The 22,455-nt window shown below is 39.2% G+C and overlaps 1 protein-coding gene across 1 annotated transcript in view; it reads left to right on the top strand.

Moving 5' to 3' along the window:
• The window catches only part of LOC110468125 (E3 ubiquitin-protein ligase RNF138), a 51,277-nt gene extending 32,468 nt beyond the window's left edge, over window positions 1–18,809 (top strand). The window contains exons 11-19 of the mRNA XM_021525728.2: window positions 89–206; window positions 4,613–4,791; window positions 6,210–6,428; window positions 9,499–9,651; window positions 10,384–10,599; window positions 12,866–13,333; window positions 14,827–15,006; window positions 15,443–15,701; window positions 17,274–18,809. Coding sequence (XP_021381403.2) covers window positions 89–206; window positions 4,613–4,791; window positions 6,210–6,428; window positions 9,499–9,651; window positions 10,384–10,599; window positions 12,866–13,333; window positions 14,827–15,006; window positions 15,443–15,701; window positions 17,274–17,547 — 2,066 coding nt within the window. The 3' untranslated portion in view covers window positions 17,548–18,809. The remainder of the gene's footprint in view (window positions 1–88; window positions 207–4,612; window positions 4,792–6,209; window positions 6,429–9,498; window positions 9,652–10,383; window positions 10,600–12,865; window positions 13,334–14,826; window positions 15,007–15,442; window positions 15,702–17,273) is intronic.
• The last annotated feature ends 3,646 nt before the right edge of the window (window positions 18,810–22,455 follow it).

The raw sequence follows: 22,455 nt of genomic DNA, 5'->3' as shown, positions 1-22,455 counted from the left end.
GCAAGAGCCACCCTTGGGACTTGCTCCATATGGGTAATAGTAGAAATCTTTCAGTTCAATATTAACAAGAACACTGTTTGCTTTGCAGAAATGAATGCTAAGGGGGTTATCCTCAAAGCATTTGAACAGTATCGACTGAAAACCTGTATTGACTTCAAACCTTGGGAAGGGGAGAAGAATTACATATCTGTGTTCAAAGGAAGTGGGTAAGAGAAGTAATTCAAAATAATTTTCATTATGTTTGCTTTCAGACTATTCTCATGGCCTAAAACTCATATATCTGGTCATAATTTTACATTTTTGTTGTCTCCATTTTCCCAGTCTTTGTTAAACTACTACAGTTTCTAAAAGAGGTATTACCCTAGTAGTAATGAACAATTTCTACTGATATTTATCTTGAACATAAGAAGAAATCAAGGCTTTTAAGAGGTATTTTACTAGACATGGTAAAAGATATCAGAAACAAAGCAATTATGTTCTTGACTGATCTTTGAATATAGGGAATATCACTTCAGCTGGACATTCCTAGTATACCTTGGCTTCTAGGGGAAAAGAAAAAACAAGGAGAAATAGAATAGTTTTCACTGTGGGGCAATGAATTTGTTTGAATGTAACAATGGAATTGCACTTCAACAACACCACATGAGCATTCAGATAAAAGAGCAATATTTTAAATTTCTGTATAGCACTGAGATATTTTGCTGATATTTTACTTTATTTACCTCTTTTGATTAATAGTCATGCTATTTCCTCTTACATTTTGCAAAATAAGACTCCAGTAAAGAAGTCAAAATTATCCCAATTTCTTCCCTTCTAAGATATTCCCTGTCAAAACAGTGCAATAAGAACAAATATATTTTTCACTCTGTGCTGAATCATTTATCTTATAGAAAAGGAGAACAGGGAGAGCTTGATAGCCTGGTGAGGAAATTTGCTTTCAGAAATTCATTTCCTGATATGAGAATACATTCATAAATGGGAAAAGATTTTCTGATAATAAAAATGTTTCTCTTTCCCTTTGGCTTGTTCTGAGATATTTGTATCAGATAATTGTTTCAAAATTTCTTTGGTGTCTGGCTCCTTGTATTTGCTGCTGTTCATGCTGTACACATGACACTGAAATTCAGCTCTAAAAGATGTATAATTGGAGACTCAGGGAGCAATGCATTTCTCTGTGCTAATGACTCCGGCTTTTTGAGCTAAATGGAAAACTCATGTAGCTGAATTTTGTAATCCTTCATCCCCTAAAGTATGCATTGAATTTGCTAATAATTGTACCTGAAAAAGAACCACAATATTTAGCCTATGGCAAGTAGGAGGCCTCTGTGTAACGTTTCATTTATATGTCTATTAAAAATAGATGAGTCATAATGATGAAGAAGATGAATCCTTCTAGTTGAATAACATATCTTGCCCTCACTGCCTGGTGTGTGGCTTGCCCTGAAGTGTTTCCATCACCTTAGCTGACACATCCACAGCAGAACTATTTGAAAGATTGGAGCTAAATGGTGCAGTCTCCTGAAAAGGTCCATCCAGTTTCAGTGAGTCATCTTGGGTTTTACAAAGAAATCAGGACTGACCCAGAATGAACTGCTTTCATTTCAAGCCATTTCTTACTTCTGGTGTAAGCTGGGTAAAACAACCCATTTTTGCTCTGTTGTTCCTAATATTTTGGAGCCTTTAAAATCAATTAGGACTCTTCTATCTGCTGACTAAAGACCTCAGCCCAGAGGGTACAGTGCAGAGAGGCACACAAAGTTCTTGGCAACATAACATTTTACCACTTGAAGTAATGGTTGATAAATCACATATTTGCCTTTCTGATCTTGGCTTGCATCTATAAGAGAGAGGAATGTGGGGGGAACTTTTTTGTCAAAAGGATTTGAAGTAAGCCATAAAGTGTGGGAAGAGTAGGCTCCTGTTGCACGGTTGGGGTGTAGGGAGGCAGAGATCTCTGAAGCTTGCTCTTGGGGGAAGAGGTTTATTGGAGAATTCAGGGATGCCCGAGCTTCGTGCTCTCAGGCGTAGCACGTGGCTGGGCTTAGGAGGACGGGGGAGGGGAGAGAGAAACGGAGGGTTTAGGAGAGGGGAAGCCCCAGAGGGGGAGGAAGTCCAAGAGAGGGAGGAAATCCAAGAGAGGAGGAGAGGGCCAAGAGACCGAATGGCCGCTCGGAGCCCCCTTATCAGGGGCTCCCAGGTGGGCTGGGACAAGGCATGGGCCAATGGGGTTACAGACTCTGTTTTAGGGGCAGGTACTGAGGTGCGGGATGAACCACAATCTTTTGCAGGGTGGGATGGAACAGACCATTTCACTCCAGGATTCATCCAAGGGTAGAAGTGACATCCGGCTAGCTAAAATAACAATCGTATCTATCTATCTTCTGCAACAATAAAGTTCTCATCTGGATTACCCTTTTGAATTCAAATGAGGCCAGCCACAAAAGAAGTCAGCTGTCTTTTGTTGTATTGACTGCCCTGTGTAAAAATTCATTTGTAGTCTCTGGTGTATGTACAGAGTATATCAAGGCCCTATACAAGGAGCCCTCTCCCTGTACACATTCTTCATCTATCATTAACCTTGGTTACTACTAGTATTATGTTAACTCTTGCCTGTGTGCTGAGCAAAACACATGAGGTATGTAATTGTGAATTACAGAAATGCAGGGTAATCAGGTGTGGCAGGATGTGACTGCAAAGTTCACAGAGGAGTCTGGAAACCTGCAATGGATGTGCAATTTCACCTTACTGTTCTCATGAAGAGCAGGATTCATTCAGCAGGAAAACTAAAATGGTGTGGGTAGAATCAAATGATTAATAGACCAGGAAAGATGAATAGTATTTCCACATGGAAAATCAGGTTTTCATGGAGCATTCCTGGGGCCACTTCAGCTCTTTGCCACTGTTGCACATGGCAAAGGGAATCCATGCAGGATTAGATTGACACAGATCCCTGTCTCTCCAGCTTGGTGCTGGTAAATCAGAGTGTCTGTGATCTGTTATTGGTGATCTGTGATACTGTGGGAACAAAATTAGTAGCAGGACATTAGTATAAAATGTGCCTGAAATAAGTGGCACCACTGCAACTGATGGCATGTGTCTATTTACAACCCCAAAAGGGGGGTAGTGGGATTAGTCAGAGCAAGTGCTCCCCTGTTCCTCCAGCCTCTGATAGCAATGCAGAACCATTGAGTCACAGGCAGTACTGCTCTCACACACCTGGGGAAAGCTGAGATTTTCCTCACCTTTCTCCCCTCCAGAAGACACTGCTGACACAGGATTCTATGTGCCCATTGCTCTGGAGTGCCATGTCCCACTCACCTAACTTTATTCTCAGTGCAGGGTGGCACAGACAGGGTGTATGCTCCCTCTGTGGCTGTTGACTGAGAGTGTTGTAGGCATTTGACAGACCAAAGGCAAGGGGCAGCTGCACCTACTGTCATTTGGATGCTACTTTTGCCAAGTGTCTTGGATGTGCCTGCGGTAGGCTGCTGTGCACTGTGCAGCAGCTGTGAAGCCAGAGGTGGCTTTGGTAGGAGGTGGACCCAGGCCTGTGATGGACTTCTTCTGCTCAACACAAGAATCACTATGAGGCTTTGTTCAAGGAAAGACCTTAAAATAATGGATGCTACATGTGGTCCTTAACAGGTCTCATGTTGTGATTTTAATGAGTAATCAATAGGCAAGGCCTGCATTGCTCTGTGGAAAATGAAATACTGGGGAATATGTTGCACTAATAAGTCATGGAGTTTGAAAGCACATGGTGTGCTTGTATTTTTAAATTTCTGGGGTGATAGGACTGCAAATCCTATGGCATATTTTGTGCCCAATTAATTTTACATACTTCAGTGGGTAAATATTGATTTATTTGCTACATAAAATATCAGTTTAAATGTAGCTCTCTGTGCCTGCTAGTTTGTGGACATGGGGTGCCATTTTATTGGCCTGTGCAGATAACTCACTAAATTCTTTCACCCTTTAATAAAAACTTGCAGCACAGCTGCAGTTTTGCTCTTGGGAGTGTGTGAAAGCAGCAAGTGCTCTAGCACAGCAGCTCACAGACAGCCAGAAAGAAAAGAGCCTGTGAAAAGTACTGTCAAAACCATCAACCTGTCAGAAGGTAAACACAGCATGCAGAGGTACACCTTGCCTAGCAGCCACAGCCCCATGCAAAGTAAAAGGCCAAACAGTACAGAGGAAGGCAGAGGAGAGAATGTTCATGAACACACTTCTCTTGATGAGAGGGACATGCTCTAAGTGTGCTCACAGACACATATTGTGGTCTAGCTGAAAATTATGTGCCCACAACCTTTGATGTTGCAGAGTACTAAAGAAATCATCATCAGAATTAGAATTCTTTTGTCACAAATAGCTCAATATTTTTCTTCTAAGAGAGCCAGAGATGGGCATCTTCTTGTTCATTGAAACGGAGCTAAGTGTGAGAGGAAGGGGTATGATAAAGAACAGATCAGTGGAAAACTGATCTCTGTAACAAAATGTGACTTCAATGCTCAGGTTAAAAATATACCTGTTGAATAGACTGGTTTTGGGGTTTGCATGGCATGGGGGTGGTGTGTATCTCACAGAGCCCTCTCCTATTTTATGTCACTGCCAGCTGCTGGTCCTTAGTGGGAAACAGGCAAATGGGCTTGCAGCAACTCTCCATCGGAGCCAGCTGTGACAGGATTGGGACAATCCAGCATGAATTCCTGCACGCCCTGGGATTCTGGCATGAGCAGTCTCGGTCTGACCGGGATGACTATGTCAGCATCGTCTGGGACAGGATTCAGTCTGGTCAGTCACTCCTCTGCTTTTCCTCTCAAACTCTGGTTTGCTGTGGAACATCCTTTCCAGGCATCTTTTGGTGGTCATGCTATTCTCTTGTCTGGACTTACTTTTCAAAGCCAGTATATCAATAAATTAAATATAAAGGGACATCTACTTGAATCACAAATTCTCATTTGTTGCTGCTGTTGTAATTGCTTGTGCCACGATGGTTTCCGAAGCTCTAATTGGAGATCTGAATCCTGCTATGCCACATGTTGTACCACGGGCAGCAGAAGAGGATAATTTAGTTACTCTAGAAGCCCTTAATGAAATAAAAATAATAAACCCCCCACCCCCAACACACAGACTGAAAAATCCAGTGTGACCAAAACCAGTAGAAAATCTCCAGTGAAAACACTGGTCCTCCTCTTTCTGCCTGTCTGCTACACCTGATGCCAGGAGCAGACCTGAGAGAACAGAGTGTTCAGAAGTTGAGCAGGCAGGAGAGACTTTTCAGGGTCTGTGTCACACCAGCAATTACTTTAGAAATGCAGCTTGTGAATTGTAAGTGTTGGTATGTTTGGCACAATCCTGAGAGATGGCACAGAATTACTCAGGACTTTGCTCTGTCTCTGCCTCTTTAGCTTGTCCTCATCCTCTGTTACTTTCAGGCTGTTCAAAAACAAAGTTATATATGCAGACTTGATGTTTTACTAACATAGATACATACAGAAGACTGAAAAACAGGATAATGATTAAATCTAATGCATTTGAATTTAGTCATGATCAATAGTCAGGTGCATATGCAATTATATATTACCAAAAAATACTTAGACTCTGTTATTTGATTTCCATTATATTTTGCTGACTATTCAGTGACAAGCTCCACTATTGTGAGACATTTGAAACTGCTGCATTTTTTTTACACTGACCAAAATATAGTTCCTGTATTTTGACTGATTTAAATTTTGACTTCCTATTGAGTAGTAAGCAACTGGTTTTTTGCTCATACTCCATAAAACATCTGTAAAACTAAATTCTAGAAGTATATCTGATGACAACTCTAAATTGTTTATTGTTACCTAAAATGACTAGCAATTGAACATCAGAGACTATAGATTAGAAACAGTTGCAAATTGCTGTAATTTGAGTACTGAAACACTCTCTCCAGTCTTGAGTATCAAAAGCCCATCAAAGTTTATAAGAAGTTCCACAGGAAATATTTTTTTGGTAGCAGAGATTTTGCTTCATCCAGCAGAAGTCATCAGTGGCTGAAAGAGGAAAGTAAATAGGCCTAGACTGGAAATAAAACTGTTTTACAGAGTTAGTACAAGTAAATTACTACAAAAAATCTTGTGATAGATTCTCTGTCACTGCAAGTCTTTACATTAAAATTTGATTCTCTTGAGCCACAGACAATCTTGCCTTTCAATTTTGCCATTTAGGTAAAGAACATAATTTCAATAAATATGATGATAAAAAATCAGACTTCCTGAATGTTCCCTATGACTACAATTCTGTGATGCACTACAGCAAGACTGCATTCAGGAATGGAACTGAGCCCACCATCATCACCAACATACCAGACTTCATTGACGTCATAGGACAGCGAATGGGTTTCAGTGAGTACGACCTCCAGAAACTGAACCGGCTCTACAACTGCAGTAAGTTTCTCCATTTATTTTATATTATTTGAAAGAATAATTTGAAATAAATGAGGGTGATACATACATGCTGGACCCATCCAGACACAAAGGAAAGAGATACTAACATATTTAGAGAAGTGAATTGAGTTAAAAACACCAGAAATAATGGTACAGCTAGAAATAACATTCCTCCTGCAGAAACACTGCTGAGTAGCAGAGGTTTCTGTGCAATTTTATCTGACCTTTAGTTAAAAACCAGCTTTGCTCAGCAGCTGACTTTTGTTCATCCCTTGGGTGGCTGCTTAAAATGTGTGCTTCTGCACAAAGCCTTTTGTTTTTTCCCTGTATTATTCCACAGCTGATGCTCACACACTGCACAGAAATGAGCATCTTTGCTGTTGCTGTCATACCTACTCCACTTCCATGGAATCTGTGAGACAGATTCATGCCTATTCATATATACCCTATTCATGCAAATAGGGTAACAGATGCCATTCTGAGTAAAATGCAAACTTTCTAAATTTTCATGTTTAGTTTCAAATCAGGTCTCTTACAAAAGTGGTCAAAAGAATTATTTTGCTCAGGTGGGGTTTATTTTGCAAAGCTGAATGAAAGTAAGAGACAGAGAAATCTAGATAAGTCCATTATCAAATTGGAATATAATTCTGAAATTGTTGCTGCATTCAGTGTGCCCTGGCACTCAGAAGAAAACTTTTACAATATCCCAAGTAGTGAGTCCTGGCTTATAAGTGTATTTTAAGCCTTATTATACAGATTGCTTAAACAATTATCAAACTGGTTTATTAAAATGGTGCAGTTTTTTGAGTGTAAAATTCTGATGAAAATATTTTTATTAATGTAGGTCTAAATTGAATACACATATGCAGCCTTAGCTTCTAGCACTCACTACACAGTCAATTAGGCATTGTAAAAGTGCTTACAGCTAAGGATGTCTTTCATATGGGATGGGGTCCTTCTTCCTCTCCATTAATCTTATCTATTTTCCATCATTCTCATGCATTAAGGAAATACTTCATGCCATTTTAACTTTATTCTTAACCCATAGGCACATTCCCCAAATGAAAAAAGTCCCAGTCCTCCTGAAATCAGTGACAAAACTTCCACCACCTTCAGTGCAATCAGGACTTACCCTACTCCTCAGTCCATCCCTTGGCTTCATGTGATGTGTATAGTGTGGATGATACTTGCAGAGACATGAATATTGTCAGATCACCCACCTGTGCCAGGGAGGATGGTGCTTCACAGCTCCCAGCCCTCACCCACACAAAATATTACTTCATTTGCTGAACATGATTTAAGGAAATGTTTAAGCTAAATTTCTGCTAGAGGCTCATGTGGGCAGGAAATTGCATTAAAAATGTAAAACTTCGTTCCTAAATTGAAGAAAAAAACCCACAGCATAAGAAATACTGACTGATAATTTAGTGCTACTCCAGTCTGGAATTCATTGCTGTCTTTCAGGCCATATGATAACAATAGATTTTAATCTGCTTTCCCCTTGGAGCATACTGCTTGGCAGAACTGACCATGAGATTTCCCTTAGCCTCTGGAAGTTAGGACTTGGCACTCATCCCCCCCTGTATTTTCTTCCGAGTCCAGTCTTTAACTATATACCAAGCAAGTATCTGGCTTTTGGTGCAGATGGAATTCACAACCTGCCTCACTCATTGCCCCTTTACTTGTTTCAGGACTGAATCTCAGAAATACATCATAATCTACTGAGTCTTGCTTTTCTGTCTTCCTGGCATTCAGGTCAACTCTCCATGCCAGCCAGCACTTTATACTTAAGGTCATTCAGTTACTTCCTTCCTGTTTGGCCAAATCAATTTCATGTTTTGTTTTGTATTTTGATTTCAAAGAGTTCTTTCACCTTCTTTCCCCATTTTTGCTTACCTTCTTTCTCCAGCAGTCAGCATAACATCTGCCGTGAAAGCCTTTTCTTAGATCTTACAACATTGTACTGAACTGTATCTTAAAAAATATCTGCCATACACTTCTGACTACCTTGCAGCCTCTACAGGGTTTTTAGCTTTCTGTGAGGACAGCACAAAATATCTCATCAGTAGAACTGAATTTGGCAGCAGTTCATACTTAAGTACTTCCCAGACCTGCAACTTAAGTGAAGCATTTGATATGTTATTGGGGTAGAGTTTTGTGGTTCTCAGGGCCTTTTTGTTATGCAATGAAACCTTTAAACCTTTGAGCCACAATATTTTATACATACTTTAAAACATATTTCATTAACTGAGGTGTTTTCAAATTATGGCTTGTATTACACATGAGCTCAGACATGGTATGATGGGAAACAAAAATAAGAACAGGGATAAACCTGGACTGTGCTATCTCTCACCTATCCAGAGTTTGCTTTAGACAGAGAAAATATGGTGTTCTCCCTCTCATAAACTGCAGAGTCTTCCTTTACCTAAATTTTCACTTGCTACATGAAGGATACTGTAAAATTTGTATGACAAGAAATATCCACTGGTCCCAAATATACATTTGGGACAAAAAAAAGTAGTTTGTTTGTTTGTTTGTTTGTTTGTTTTTGTTTTGAAATTTTGTTGTGTTTTTTTTTTTTTTTTTTAATTCAATGTTTGGCCAATCAAGATTTGTTTATTCCAGTCAAATAGCTTCTGCTCTTCTATGTTTCAAAGTAAGCACTCCAGCTGATACATAAGTGAGTTTCTATCAAAATCTGTGGCCATGTGTGGACTGGCCCAAAGAAAGTAGAACAAAGAATGGGAAGTCTCAGGATCTTTTGACTATAATACGAAGGTGTGTGGACTGGGTTGAAATTAGTAGTCCTTTAACAAAAAAAGACATGATATGATAATTAGCAGATGCCATCCTGTGTTTTCTGAGAGCCCAGAGTGTTCCTGAGGACATCTTATTAATGTCAGTGTTAATCAGCAAGTGTTTTGAGTTCCTGTACATTGTATGTATGAATGCTGATCATCTGACTACGTGGTGTTTGCATTTAGTCTTTCTCTGCTCACAGCTTTGGACCTTCAGAATTAAAATGAGTTGTGTAATAGAGATTCACAATTTTTTTTTTTTTTAATGTCAGCCTCTTCCCTAAGCTTCATGGACACATGCAGTTTTGAACTTGAAAATATATGTGGCATGATTCAAAGTTCAGATGATAACAGTGACTGGCAGCGTTTGTCTCAGGTTCCAGCTGGGCCAAATACTGATCACACTAATATGGGAGAATGCAAAGGTATGAGAAAAAACCTCTTATCTTTCTGGGAAGTGTTTTCTGCAGAGGCAGTGTTTTATGCAGGGCTCCTTCAAGGTTGGCCTTATCTGCTTATTTTTTGACAAACTACAGTTTGTTTTTTAACTAAGCAGCATAAATCTACATACCTAGGGACATCATGTGATATGTTGATTATCTGCTTATTTCAGAGGATCGAATGTCCTTATCTCTTTTGCTAAGTTTTTTTTTGTCTTAGTGTCACATCCTGTCATGAGAGTTATATAAAGCATTGAACCTGTGATGCAGGCACACCAAATAGATTGCTGCTTTTCTGAATAATTGCTCAATAAGACCTTGGACAGGAGTAGGATTTTGAAATGTGTATTATCAGGGCTGAGGTGAAAAATTAATTGACAATCTAGCTAGATGTATCTCGACATGTCAGAATGGTCCAAGAGTTGAGGAATTTAAATCAGTCCTCCAGAGTGTCAACTGTGAGTTACTGGCACTGGGTAAAGAGCAAAAACCCATGGTTTGGGTACAGTTTGCTAGAGATAATGAAATTAGGAGAAAAGCTGCAAAGATAATAGTTGTAGCTTTGGAAAAGGTGAACAATTAAGAGTCCTCAGTCAGAGATTTGTACCTGACTGTATCTTCTAGAGTTATTACAATACAGCATTAAGAAACCAAATACACCAGGAAAATTCTGTTTTCTCTCCCCTCTACTGCTAATTTCTCATTGACTTTTGGCAGATTCTGGCTACTTCATGCATTTTGACACCAGTGCTGGAGGAGAAGGTAGCACAGCTGTCCTGGAGAGCCGAATTCTGTATCCCAAAAGAGGTTTTCAGTGCTTACAATTCTATTTATATAACAGTGGTAACAAGAGTGACCAGCTGAATGTCTGGGTCAGGGAGTACACGTCTGCCAATCCAAATGGCACTCTGAGATTCATCAAGGAGATAAAAGGTATGGAATAAAATTGTGTTTTGTTTTAATCTATCCTCAGTATTTTTCAAAGTACTGAGGAAAATTATTGTGGCAAAGTCACTCATTTCCTAGTGCTGTTCTTTGGCTTCTTCTCTATCTATGTAATTGATTCGTTGCTGCTGAAATTATACCTGACAGATCCTCAGTCAGCTGCTTTCCTATAATATAATAAATTACCACAAATTTCAGACTCTTGTATTATCAAGATAGTTTTCTCGCCAAACTAGCTAAAATTCCATGAGCAATCATTTTAACTGTTCTAAAATTGCTGGTATCAATAGCAGCTGATGAAGTCGGAATATTAGAGTAAATTATAATTAATAAGAAAGTATAATAAAGAAATGGAAAGCATAAGTACCCTGGAATATCTAAGTTTAAAATATATAAATAAAATTTAAATTACTTAACTGAAATATATGAGCAACAGATCATGATTTGAGTTGTAGCTTGAAGAAGATTAAATTCTTGTGGTTTTAGGAGCCTGTGGCCTACAGAATGATCAGTTGAGGTCAGCTAATGGACAAGAGCTCTTTAAGCTAGAATTGACAAAGTCACCTTGTGATTAAATTGCTTTCTCAAATATTTAACTATTATGTGGTCTCCATTTCACCTACACCAAGTTCAGAAGGATATGATCAAGTTCTTTTACTAAATAGGTATCATTTCTGTCTCTTTTTGCCCCTTTAGGCTCAGCTACTGACAGTGCCTGTTTTTTTTTATTTTCTTCACCTCTATGGCTTCACTGTCTGTGCTCTCTGTGCTAACAGGCAACGTAAGAGTTGCTAAGGCGGACTTCACATCAGTCTTAGCCCTCCAAACTCTTTCAAACCCTGCTTTGATGCCAAGATTAATTTCTCCAGACTTCAGCCTTCCTCACAAACACTCTTTTGTGTCTATTAGGCCCCATCTCCCATTCCTGCTTTCTCAAGTCCATAATTTCCTTTGAAGACTCTGATCTCATAAGCGTGTCCAAAGAAGCAGCACCCTATTTTGACAATCTGTGGCAAAACTTTTAGGAATGGTTCAAGACCACTTTTCCCCCGAGCTGTTTCACTTCTCTCAAGTGAGAAGTTACTCTCACCAATGCAGTCAATAATGTGGAAGTAAGAGTGACACTACATCCGCTTCCATCCATGGTCTGACACCCTCGATGAGCTTTTCATGGGTTTGCATTGAGCTACTGTTTGAGAGGCTTAGGGACAATCCCTGAACCCTTCCCACTGGTTTGTGGCAGCTGGGGATTTTTGAACTGCACATAGTACATGTAAAAATCCTTTAGCTTATGCAGAAGGCAATTTCGTGGAAAACAGTGGGGTGCTTTTCTTATTGTTTCTTGGTTAATTTTTTCCCTCCTAATTAGATCAGTAATGAAAAATGTCAAGAAATTAAGACATATTTGAGATCCATTGTGTTGTGCTTTGGATTGTTAGGAGAGTGATGCATGAGTCTGTACCTGCTGTTCAATAAATGCAGCTGGTCTTCTGTACAGATGGACTAAAACCAGGCCACAAAAAAAACTGTTTTGGTACACATACTTTTAAAAAAAGGATCTTCTACTTTCATTGACCTCACAAGGCCCCTCTGCAGAGGTCTTTGTTTTTGTGTACACTGCTCTTTGAGTTAAGTGGAATTTGCTAGTACAGGCACTTTTGGATGTGGCAGCAAACTTGCAGTAAAGTTCTATTGCACGAAGCAGGTTTTGCAAATGACTGGCTTTCATTTGACCTTAGTACCATTAATCATGTGATGGGTGAATAGTGCTACTGCATAGGCAAGCTTCCAGCAAGCCATTTAAAAATACAAAGACAAATGAATGAACTAGTCTTGTAGTTCTAGGTTCCCAGAATCCTCTGGAGTATTTTTTGTTGAGGCATGTTTTTGTTCAGTTACATGAATATAACTTGTTCTGATTTTTTTCTTTTTAACAATACAGATGAAACTCTTTTTGTGGATTTAATAATCACAACTCCTGGACTAATTTAATGAAATTTTATTTTAAAATGTAAAAGAAAAAGCAGTTTGAAAACCCATCAACAAGTGCTATTATCCATATTAATTCTGTTAAAATACTGTATTGAGCAAATATGATTTTGAACTGAAAAAGTAATATCTACAGGAGAAATATTCCATCACACCAGTGCTAGTGGAATTGAAAAATTCTTACACAGGGTTGGTATAGGATCCACAGACCTGTGCAGTGTTTGATTGTGCTGCTGACTTAGAAATCTCTACCCTTGTTTTTCAGGTTCACCTGAGACCTACTGGCAGCTCCATCATGTTTCTTTGAATGTCACCAGTAAATTCCGGGTTGTGTTTCAAGGTGTGAGAGGAAGTGGCTTGTCAAATGGAGGCCTCTCTATTGATGACATCAACTTGTCAGAAACTCAGTGTCCCCACCATGTCTGGCATATCAGAAATTTCACACAGCTCCTCAACACAAGTCCAGCAGGGAAAGGTGGGGTAGTATACAGCCCACCTTTTTACTCTAGTGAAGGATATGCTTTCCAGGTCAGCTTGTATGTAAATGGTACCATTGATAGCCCATTTAATTTAGGAATATACTTGTCCTTGATTTCTGGAGCAAACGATGATCAATTGAAATGGCCCTGTCCATGGCAACAAGGTACCATGATCCTGCTTGACCAGCATCCTGATATTCGTCAACAGATGTCAAACCAAAGAAGTATAACAACAGACCCTCTGAAGTTATCAGGTTAGTTAAAATCAAACATGTAAAACACAACCAAAAGACAAGGGGTCACATCTCCTCTTTGTATAAATTAATGCATATTTTTTTAGCTTCTGGAATGTTTCATGTGTTTGTAGCAACAATAATATTGATCCATGGACAAGAAAAAAATTAAACTAACAAGCAAGTTAAGCTGGGACTCTGGATTTAAAAGTTGCATTTGCATAAGAAACAGGTGGATGATCTATTCCTAAAATTTCTTTCATATGCTCTGTGAGGAAACATATATTTCTGTTTTAATGAGAATGGAAGTTTTCCAGAAGTCATGAAAAGAAAAATACTGAATTAAAAATACAGGTGGTTTATACCAAATAAAAGTGAAGCAACTATCAAACAAATCCCAGCCCTCCTTGTCAAAGGTACTGTGATGTCAGCACAAGCCTCCAGATGGACAAAGTACTGATTCATATTATCTAATCTGTACTTGTTTAAGATGTGAGAAGATAAGGGCCATTGCCCACAATAACTTGGAAGTGTGACAGTTGAGGTAAAAAGTAACTCTGAGAAATGATAGGAATCTATACAGAGAGAGATATAAAAGAAAACACCCACATTCAGCATTGGATAAAGTTTGGACTTAAGCCATAATAACATCCTTCTTTTTGCCAAAAGAAATCATCTCTGCCACTGAATTAGTTTTCTGGACTTTCAGACTAAAAAGGAAGGAAGGCACAAAACCATCCAATTCGTATTATTACTTTAAAACCAGTAGGTTTTACTTTGCATTTTCTGTGACACTGCCTCTACATGAAAACAAAGTGGTTAATCGAGAAAGAATTAATGTCCTCTCTGTAAATGAAAGACATGCCACACCATGTCCTCCATAGATATTTGTAAAAGCACATTTTCCTTGTACTTTCTGCTGTTACAGGCACAGTGCCCTTTTCTTTCTCTGACCCTATGTCTGTTTGCTCTCTGCCCTTGTTTATTCTTATATTGCAAATAGTCCACGATTCCCAAGGGAAGCCTTGTAATACACACTTTTTATCTAACCAGAGAGGTGTTGGAGCAGGAAGATCTTTCTCCCTCTGTCAGATTCTTTCATGGACAATCAGGCTCAGCTTTGAGCTTTAGAACAGGGTTTGATGGATCAACCTCAGTGATTTGTGATCATTTAGGTTGCTCCAATATCTTGTGCCCCACATCTACTGCAGGAAATACTCTCTTTTGAGAAGCTCTGCATTAACTCATGTTATAGATGTGTTACTTATCTTCTTGACCACCTCACTTTAATGAACTAAAAAGAAAATGCAACAGGTTTTCAACTAGGTCTCCAATATCCTCACCTCCAGCAGATTCTTTTCTCAGTACCTCAGGTTAAACCAAATCATTGAAGATCTCCATTGCTTTGTGCCTCTCATCAGTGGGGAATCTCAGGCAATTGAGGTTTCTACTGAGACACAAATCCAGAGCAGTCTCACATTCACATTCTTTTTTTCCTTTTTCCCCCCTGGAAGCCTCATCAAACTATATTTGGGACAGGCCAGATAAAGTAGGAACCGAAGCAACTTTTCCCAATGGAACTAAATACATGAGAGGTCCAGGAGTTGGAACAAGTGCATTTTTAACTCATGAGAGACTTAGAAGCCGCAACTTTATCAAAGAAGATGGTGTTTATATTCTTTTAACAATGGAAGGTATGTAAACACAGCTGATACTCTTTACAATGCAGCAAACAGTGTCAGATACCAAGTCACTAGTGCTGTAGTTATAAATATAGGATGCAATTTGCACTTTAGCAGTATTTGAATTATGCCTGTGTCTAAATTCAAATTGTATATTTGAATAAATTTGTGAACAGGTACATACACAATGTAATTTCTTTATCTCATGTGAAGGTGTGTAAAACAATGCTAATCCTGTGCAAATTATTTTGAATATATTAATTCGAATAAAGCTATCTGTTTCTGAAAAAATTCTAGAGGACATTTCCAAAATACATCTTGCTTCTGAAAGGAAAAAAAATCTGTTTATCCATTATACCTTTGGAGAGGATTACTGCTCTTTGTTATTAGAAATTATCATTAGAATAGGAAGAAAAAAAACCTTATTGTCTGTGGGTTCACTGTGCAGATATATCACATCTCCTGTCAACTCAGCCGAGCATTCCACCCCCTGTTGTTACAAGTGCCAGCACCACCAAACCTGGCCCTCACCCCACTGCCACCACCAAGCCCCCCAGTGGCACTAAGACCACCACCACCACCACCAGCAGCAGCACCACGGGCAGCACCACCCAGCCTGGAGATCCAGAGGCTCCAGCCTTCTGCTCAGACAACCCCTGTGAAAACGACGGCGTCTGTGTCATGGTGAACAGAGCACCTGTGTGCAGGTAACTGCCTTTGTTCACTCTCAAATGCAGTTTTAGGATGAGTAATGAAAGTTTCTAATGAAATAAATCTTTGCTCACTTGATCATTTTGAAGTCCTCTGCTTGACTTTCCTGTAAATTATATTTTAAATGTGTGTATTATTTTAAGTAATGTATTACTCCAAGTTTTATAATTCCCTATGCAAAATGTAGAATAGTTAAATAAATGTAATTGAAAGAAAAGAGCATTTATATAATTCAAGTAGATTTTCAATACTTATCATGTAGGAAGCAGTGTAGAAATTATTTTAAAATTTGATTCAGAAATATAATACAGTGCAAATTATGACCATGAGTTACCAAAGTGTAGTCGCTTGCCTTTGAAACCAGCAGAGAAAGCTGAGGAATAAAAGATTGTTTGCCCTGCAAGAAGATTAATATCAACTTTTATTTAATTCTCTGTGGATGCATTTACGCACCCTACCTGCCTGATTAGCATTGTTCCAGCTCTCAAATAAGCTCTGAGACTGAAGACAGTAACCTTAGATGCTGTTCCAGGGCAGGTAGACTGGGCGAGTGCTGTGAGGAAAACATAAAGGCCAAGAGCCACAGGAGTCAGGATGACGCATTAAGTGTTATATGTCCCCATTTAGGAACCTTTTAAAAAATAATTCTTGTGCAACTCATCAGAAGCAGGTCACAAATATGAGTAAATGTCAAGAAGTGGTTCCAATAAGATAAAAATAAAAAATATGCTCAATCTTATGCCTCATTTCAACATTATGGGAAGAGAACATTTATTTTCTGACATATCTGGACTTTTTGAAGCTTTAGTGCCTTTGCGACCTACTTTCTGTCCTATAGAAATGTGTGACCAGCAGTCAGTTTTCACCCTAATTTTCTGTTGGGAAATGGGTGGGAATGTGATACCTCTGTTTAAGCTGAATTACCCGGAGTCTCCCCAGCAGGAAATATCTTTGCAATGCACTGCAAACATGTTTTCAGGGCTGCGCTAGTCCTGAATAAATGGCTTAGACAAGAGCTAGAAAATCAATACATAAGGAGAAACCAAGGTTAGAAAGATGGAGGTGAGTGTGCTGACTGTGGTCTGGTAAGGTGATGGAATCAAACCCTGGAGGTTGTTTTCAGTCCTAAAACTGGATGGCTGCTGGGCTGTGAATTTCATTTCTTATCCATGTGTTGGGTGAGGGCAAAGGAAGCTCTTACAAGTCCTTTAAATTTGAAAAGTAAAAAAAAAAAAAAAAAAAAAAAAAAAGAAGCTCCATAGATCAGCTGCAACCAAGCACTAAGGGGTCAAGAAGATCAAGAAGGCTTTTAGGATTTCTGGCAAAGGCTCTATCTGAAAGCACAATCTGTGAAACATCAGGAAGCTGAAAGAAACACGTTTAGGTGTGTAAGGACAGTGGGTCACTCGGGCCACTCAAGATAATTTTAAAATACAAGTCCACTTTAAGATAACTTCATTATGCTTTCAGATATAGAAATTGCACCACAGATGTCATTTTTCTGAAGTAGACCTTTTCACACTTTTAATCTTTAAGTGACATTACATGTTTGTTCTTCTGCTTTCTAGATGTCCAGCAGGTGACAACTGGTGGTACATGGGAGAAAAGTGTGAAAGAAAAGGCTCAACTCAAGAAAATACTGTAATAGCTGTTTCTTCAACCATAACTGTGTTTGTTGTAATGCTAATTGTCACCATCACAACTGCAGTGTGCCTTAAAAAGAAGTACAAACAAAGAAAGGAGAATAAGGAGAGTGTGACTCTAGCCTCTTTCAACAAATATACAGACACACACATATCTATATTCACTCAAAAGCAAACAATTAAGTTAACTAAGAAGTAAATGGGAAGATGTCACATTTTTGAAGCCTAAAGGCTACAGGTTAAGAATTAAAGAGCTCCTTTAAGTGACACTAATTTATCAAACACCACAACCCCACTTAATTCAAAACCTGTTCTCCTCTTCCACCCCCCTCCACTCTGTACCAATGACAGCCTACATTGAGTGGGATAGTGTGAGCAAAGGGCCTAATTTTCAAATTGTAATTAAACCATATTTTCTGCTCAGTAAATTTGTATTTCATCTATTACTGCCTATTCTAATAAAGATCCCTCCCTGGATATGGTGCTAAAAAATGCATCCCAGGATGTCAAAACAAAAAGTGAATATAAAAAATAATTTTCCACTTTCAAAGGCCATTTTTTATGCAAGGCATGAAGTAGCCATGGAAATATTAACTTAAGGAAATGTTAAGAAGACATCAGATTAAAACTGTCTAGATGACAAGATCAGAAATTCCATTACTGGATAGAAGCAGCATTTGGGCATGTTTTCACAGGAAATTTCATGCAGTCTGAGACACATGGACTCCTACTTTAAGTAGAGGCTTGTCTACTTAAAGGGCTTACTTAAGAAGCTTGTTGCAAGCGCGACATAGTTTAGAGGGACTCACAGGGCACAGGAGAAATTTTGTAAACAAACTGAAGAGGAATATCCTTCCAGAAAGCAGAGTTCCATTTTTAATTTTGTACTAATACTCTTCATGTGATACCCCATTGAGTTGCAGTACCTCTGTACAGTGTCAGATACTTGACACTGCTACTTTATGACTGTCCAATAAATAGTTTTGGTTTCTTTGCAAGCAATGCTCTTACATTATGCACATATTTCCCTTCCCTATACACTTTTAAGATGTGTTTGGTTTTTTCCCTCACTTAGACTAAAACATCTTTCTGAAGATAATGCAAACAAGCATCAAAGACACAAGATGAACATCACTGCAAAACCACAACTACGTCATCATTCTTTCTGTTCCTTTTATCTCAAGCATCATGATAAAACTTTGTAAAGTCAGGAAAATAATTCATCATCTGTATAAAACACTGTGCTAAAGTCAGTGGAGTGTCTGACAGTGTTGTGTATCGTCATTCAATGGAGAAAAATGGAAATACATTGTGTGACATGGCTGCCTTATCCTTCAAGTCTACCTAAACATGAAGAAAACATGAAAATGGCATCCTGAATTTCAGTCAACACAGGAAAGTCCAAGTTTGCTATACTATCATTGCATAGTTATCTATAATAAAGGGGATTTGGACCCAGCAGTTCTCAGTCCTGCTGCAGCTGTCAGTCAGTAGTGTGAGAGTTTGTAAAGTGTGGGAGCATCTGGTTCATTATGTTATTTGATTGTGATCTACTCACCATAAAAGAAATAACAAGTAATGAGGAAAGTAATAAATGAATCTCACAGACACACATTAATGAGGAAGTCACAGTAGAGATAATAATGAGGATCCAGAATGCTTCAGCCACTGATTGATGGTCCATTAGAGGAACTACTCAGGCAGAACCCTCAAGAATGTCAACCTGAACAATTATAGGAAGGGGAAAATATGATTAACATTAGTGTTGTGGAAAAGTTGAGGCTGCTTGAGATACAGGCTATCAGAAAAGGCTTGTAGATTTATGTAAAAATTACTATGGTGTGTTTAGAGGAAGAATCAAAAGATCCAAAGAAAAGTGAGGGAAAATGAGGCCAGAAACTGGAAAGATCCACCTGTAAAAGAGAGCCAGATGCCAATGGCCAGAGGAGACCACAGTTCTTAGGGTGCATGGATCTAGATACTAGCACATGGAGGGACTTGCATGGAAGGGTCTGTGTGCCAGGAACTGGAGGGACTGTGGGCCACAGGGCTGTGTACCAGCAACTGGAGGGACTGGTATGTGTCTTTTGCATGTGTCTTGAAAGGTCCAGGTGCCAGCAGCAGCTGGAGGGATCAGGTTGTGTGTTGATGTGTAAGAGGTCTAAGTGGAGAAATCTGTGTGTTAATATTTCTTCAGTGAATTTAATCCTCTGTGTGTGTGTGTGTGTGTGTGTGTGTGTGTGTGCGTGTGTGCGTGTGTGCGTGTGTGCATAATTCCCTAGCAAACTTCAAGCTGGACTAGCTAGTGAGTTGGAAGAAACATTTCCACATCTGGATGACTCAAACATCACACTGCCCTTCCTGGCAAGAAGAAAGTGAGTTGTATACCAGTTGTACTGCCAGAACTTCCAAGCATGGATATTTAACAGATTTAGAAGCCATGCTAACATTTAACGGGACTGTGCATGTTTGAGTGTGTTTCTGGATGTGGAGAATGAGGGCACACATTTTTTTAACCAGAGAACCAGCATTCTGATTTCCTGGAGGGGAGGAAGAGAACAGGGCTTTGTGCCCTTCTCTGAGTTTGGGTAGCATTACAGAGGGGTTGTGCAGCCCGTGCTGCTCTGTGTGTGTGTGCAGCAGCCTGCACCACCAGCCACTTCAGGGACCCCTGTGTGTGTGTCAGTGTGTCTTGGGCACAACCTTGCTGCCAGCCAGACCCTGGGAGCAGCAGCCAAATCCTTAGGACTGGGATGCAGAGATCACCTGGGACTATTCCTGGCTGGACATGTTGGCTGGGGAGCTGGATCCTGGGTCTGGGGGATTCAGTGGCTTCCTTGAAGCCCTGACAAATAGAGCTACAATTCAGTAGGATTTAGAGAAATAAATAAGCATGGAAATAAAAGGGCCAGAGGAAGCAAAACGTCCCTCCCTGAGGACACTTAGCAGAAGGAGATGGCAACCACCATGGGCACAAATCATCACATTTGTGGTGTTTTGCAGGGGGGGCTGTGAGACAGGAGTGCCTGTAATGGAAATGTCAGGTCACACCAGATGGTTGGTAGACTGGTATGTGAATGTGTTCACATTTAAAGGTCAGCAGCTACTTTGATTGCCTGGGATGGGTGTTAATGATTTTAACATTTGTCATGCAATTTGCCCTAACTCTGGGCAAGAGCAGTTCAAATGTATGGAAATTTGATGAGGGAGCAAGTCTTCCTCTGAATGCTACTGCACAGCACAAAGCAACAAATGTGTATTCTTCTGTATCAACGCTATATATGTAGTCCTTCTCTGATTCATATTCTCTGAAATGTAGTTGTATTTAAAGCATTCATAGCTGGATTTATTAGCTTTTGTTGGAATCCAAAGATTCATGAAAACAGCCAGACAAAATTAACAAAGATTTGTCAGAGCTAACAAACATCCTGGATAGGAAAATACCCTACTATAGCTGTCTTAAAATAACTTTCCTATTTCTACATGTCTTCATCAGCAGTTTTCATGCAAATAATCCTCCAAATGTGCCTTCAATTAAGATATGCACATAGATTTACATGGAGTTAAGAAGACACAAATGAGACTGTTCATAAATTCAACCCTGGCTACAATCCTTAACATTATAAACTGCAAGCATTTCATATTTTCAAATGTGAAGTACCAGATTTATGACAGTAGAGATAATTTATATTTTTAAAATCCACATTACATGAGATACTTACCTGTACTTTTATTAGAAGAGAGCTTAAAACAGAGAGCAGTATTGCAATACAATTTCAATACATTGTGGAAGATACAAATTCCATAGGGTATATCCTGAAATGTTAAACTTTCATTGGAAAAAATCTTAAGCTTCTGCATATTCATTTAAAACAGGAATGAATGAAGAGCATGATTTAAAACTGAATCTCCCAGTGAATGTGAACAATTCACTTCCGTAGAGCCAAAAGAGAGGTTTTTTTAAATGTCCTTAACTGATCTAAAAATACTCAAGAGGATTAATTCTTTCCAATTTTACAATGCAGAAAAATTACTCAGGAAATGCAGAATGAGATTCAATATTATACTGTATTCTTAAAAAGCTCTAGCAAAAAATGACTTGATCTTAATTTTGGAGAGGTACATTTTACACATTTACACATACTATGGATACTTATCCCATGTCAGATACTGTATTGGCTGGTCAGAGAGCTCTACATGGGCTTGCAGCCTTGGTGTTTACCTTACTTTCCTAGAGCAGATATATCCACAGAAAGTTTTATTAAAAATCTTTACTATTCTTTACTAAAGGTCTCTCTGTAAAATCACTGAGATACTAATGTGATCGTAAACACCACCAGTGTTAAATCTGCAGCAATCCATTTATCTTTCCTGTTCTCAGACTGTAGTGACTCAGGTTGATTTGCAACAAGGATTTACTCTGCCCACATGCCTGCTCAGGCACATTCCACTCTCTACACACCAGGACTAGTGTGAAAACCCTATTACTGTGTTCCCACAATATGCAGTACAGAGGTTTGGGCTGTGAAAATTGACTCCTTGGGTTGCCTGCCCTGCTCCTGTTCCTCATTCAAGAGCATCTCTAGCAAAGACCCAGACCTAAGTGAATGTTTTCTTCTCTGCTCCTCCTTTTGTGGGCTCCAGATTTGCTGTAGATCTGGCACAGTGTACGTGCACATCGTATCCAGAACTGTGTGCATGACTCATTCCCCACTACTGAGTCTATCAGGGATAACATCATGCGCTTAAAAATAAACTAACTCCAAAATTCAAGTCACTGGCTTAGGTGTGGAATAATAAAGAAAGAAAAAAACCAACATGTGGGTCATTGTTCTGGGTACTTCTTGGTCTTTCTACAAGAATCTCAGCACCTTTAATCCTGCTACCTACTATCTATGCTAAACAGCATATGAAGCCTCCTGTTCCTGATACAGGCAAACCAACTCACTGCTATTTGCATCACACAGAGTAGCTCTGCTCAGTTTAGCTTTTGCACAAGTAGCAAATTACTGAGTCATAATGTCTCAGTCTGGCTGGCACAGCATTGTCTAAATGCAAAAAAGGGCCACCCACGCCAGGCAGACACGGTCCCAGGGTGAAGGGCAGG

Source organism: Lonchura striata, chromosome 1 (assembly GCF_046129695.1).
Source record: "Lonchura striata isolate bLonStr1 chromosome 1, bLonStr1.mat, whole genome shotgun sequence".
Lineage (NCBI taxonomy): Eukaryota > Metazoa > Chordata > Aves > Passeriformes > Estrildidae > Lonchura > Lonchura striata.
Note: the sequence above shows the minus strand (reverse complement) of the source record. Positions and strands in the feature narration are given on the sequence as shown.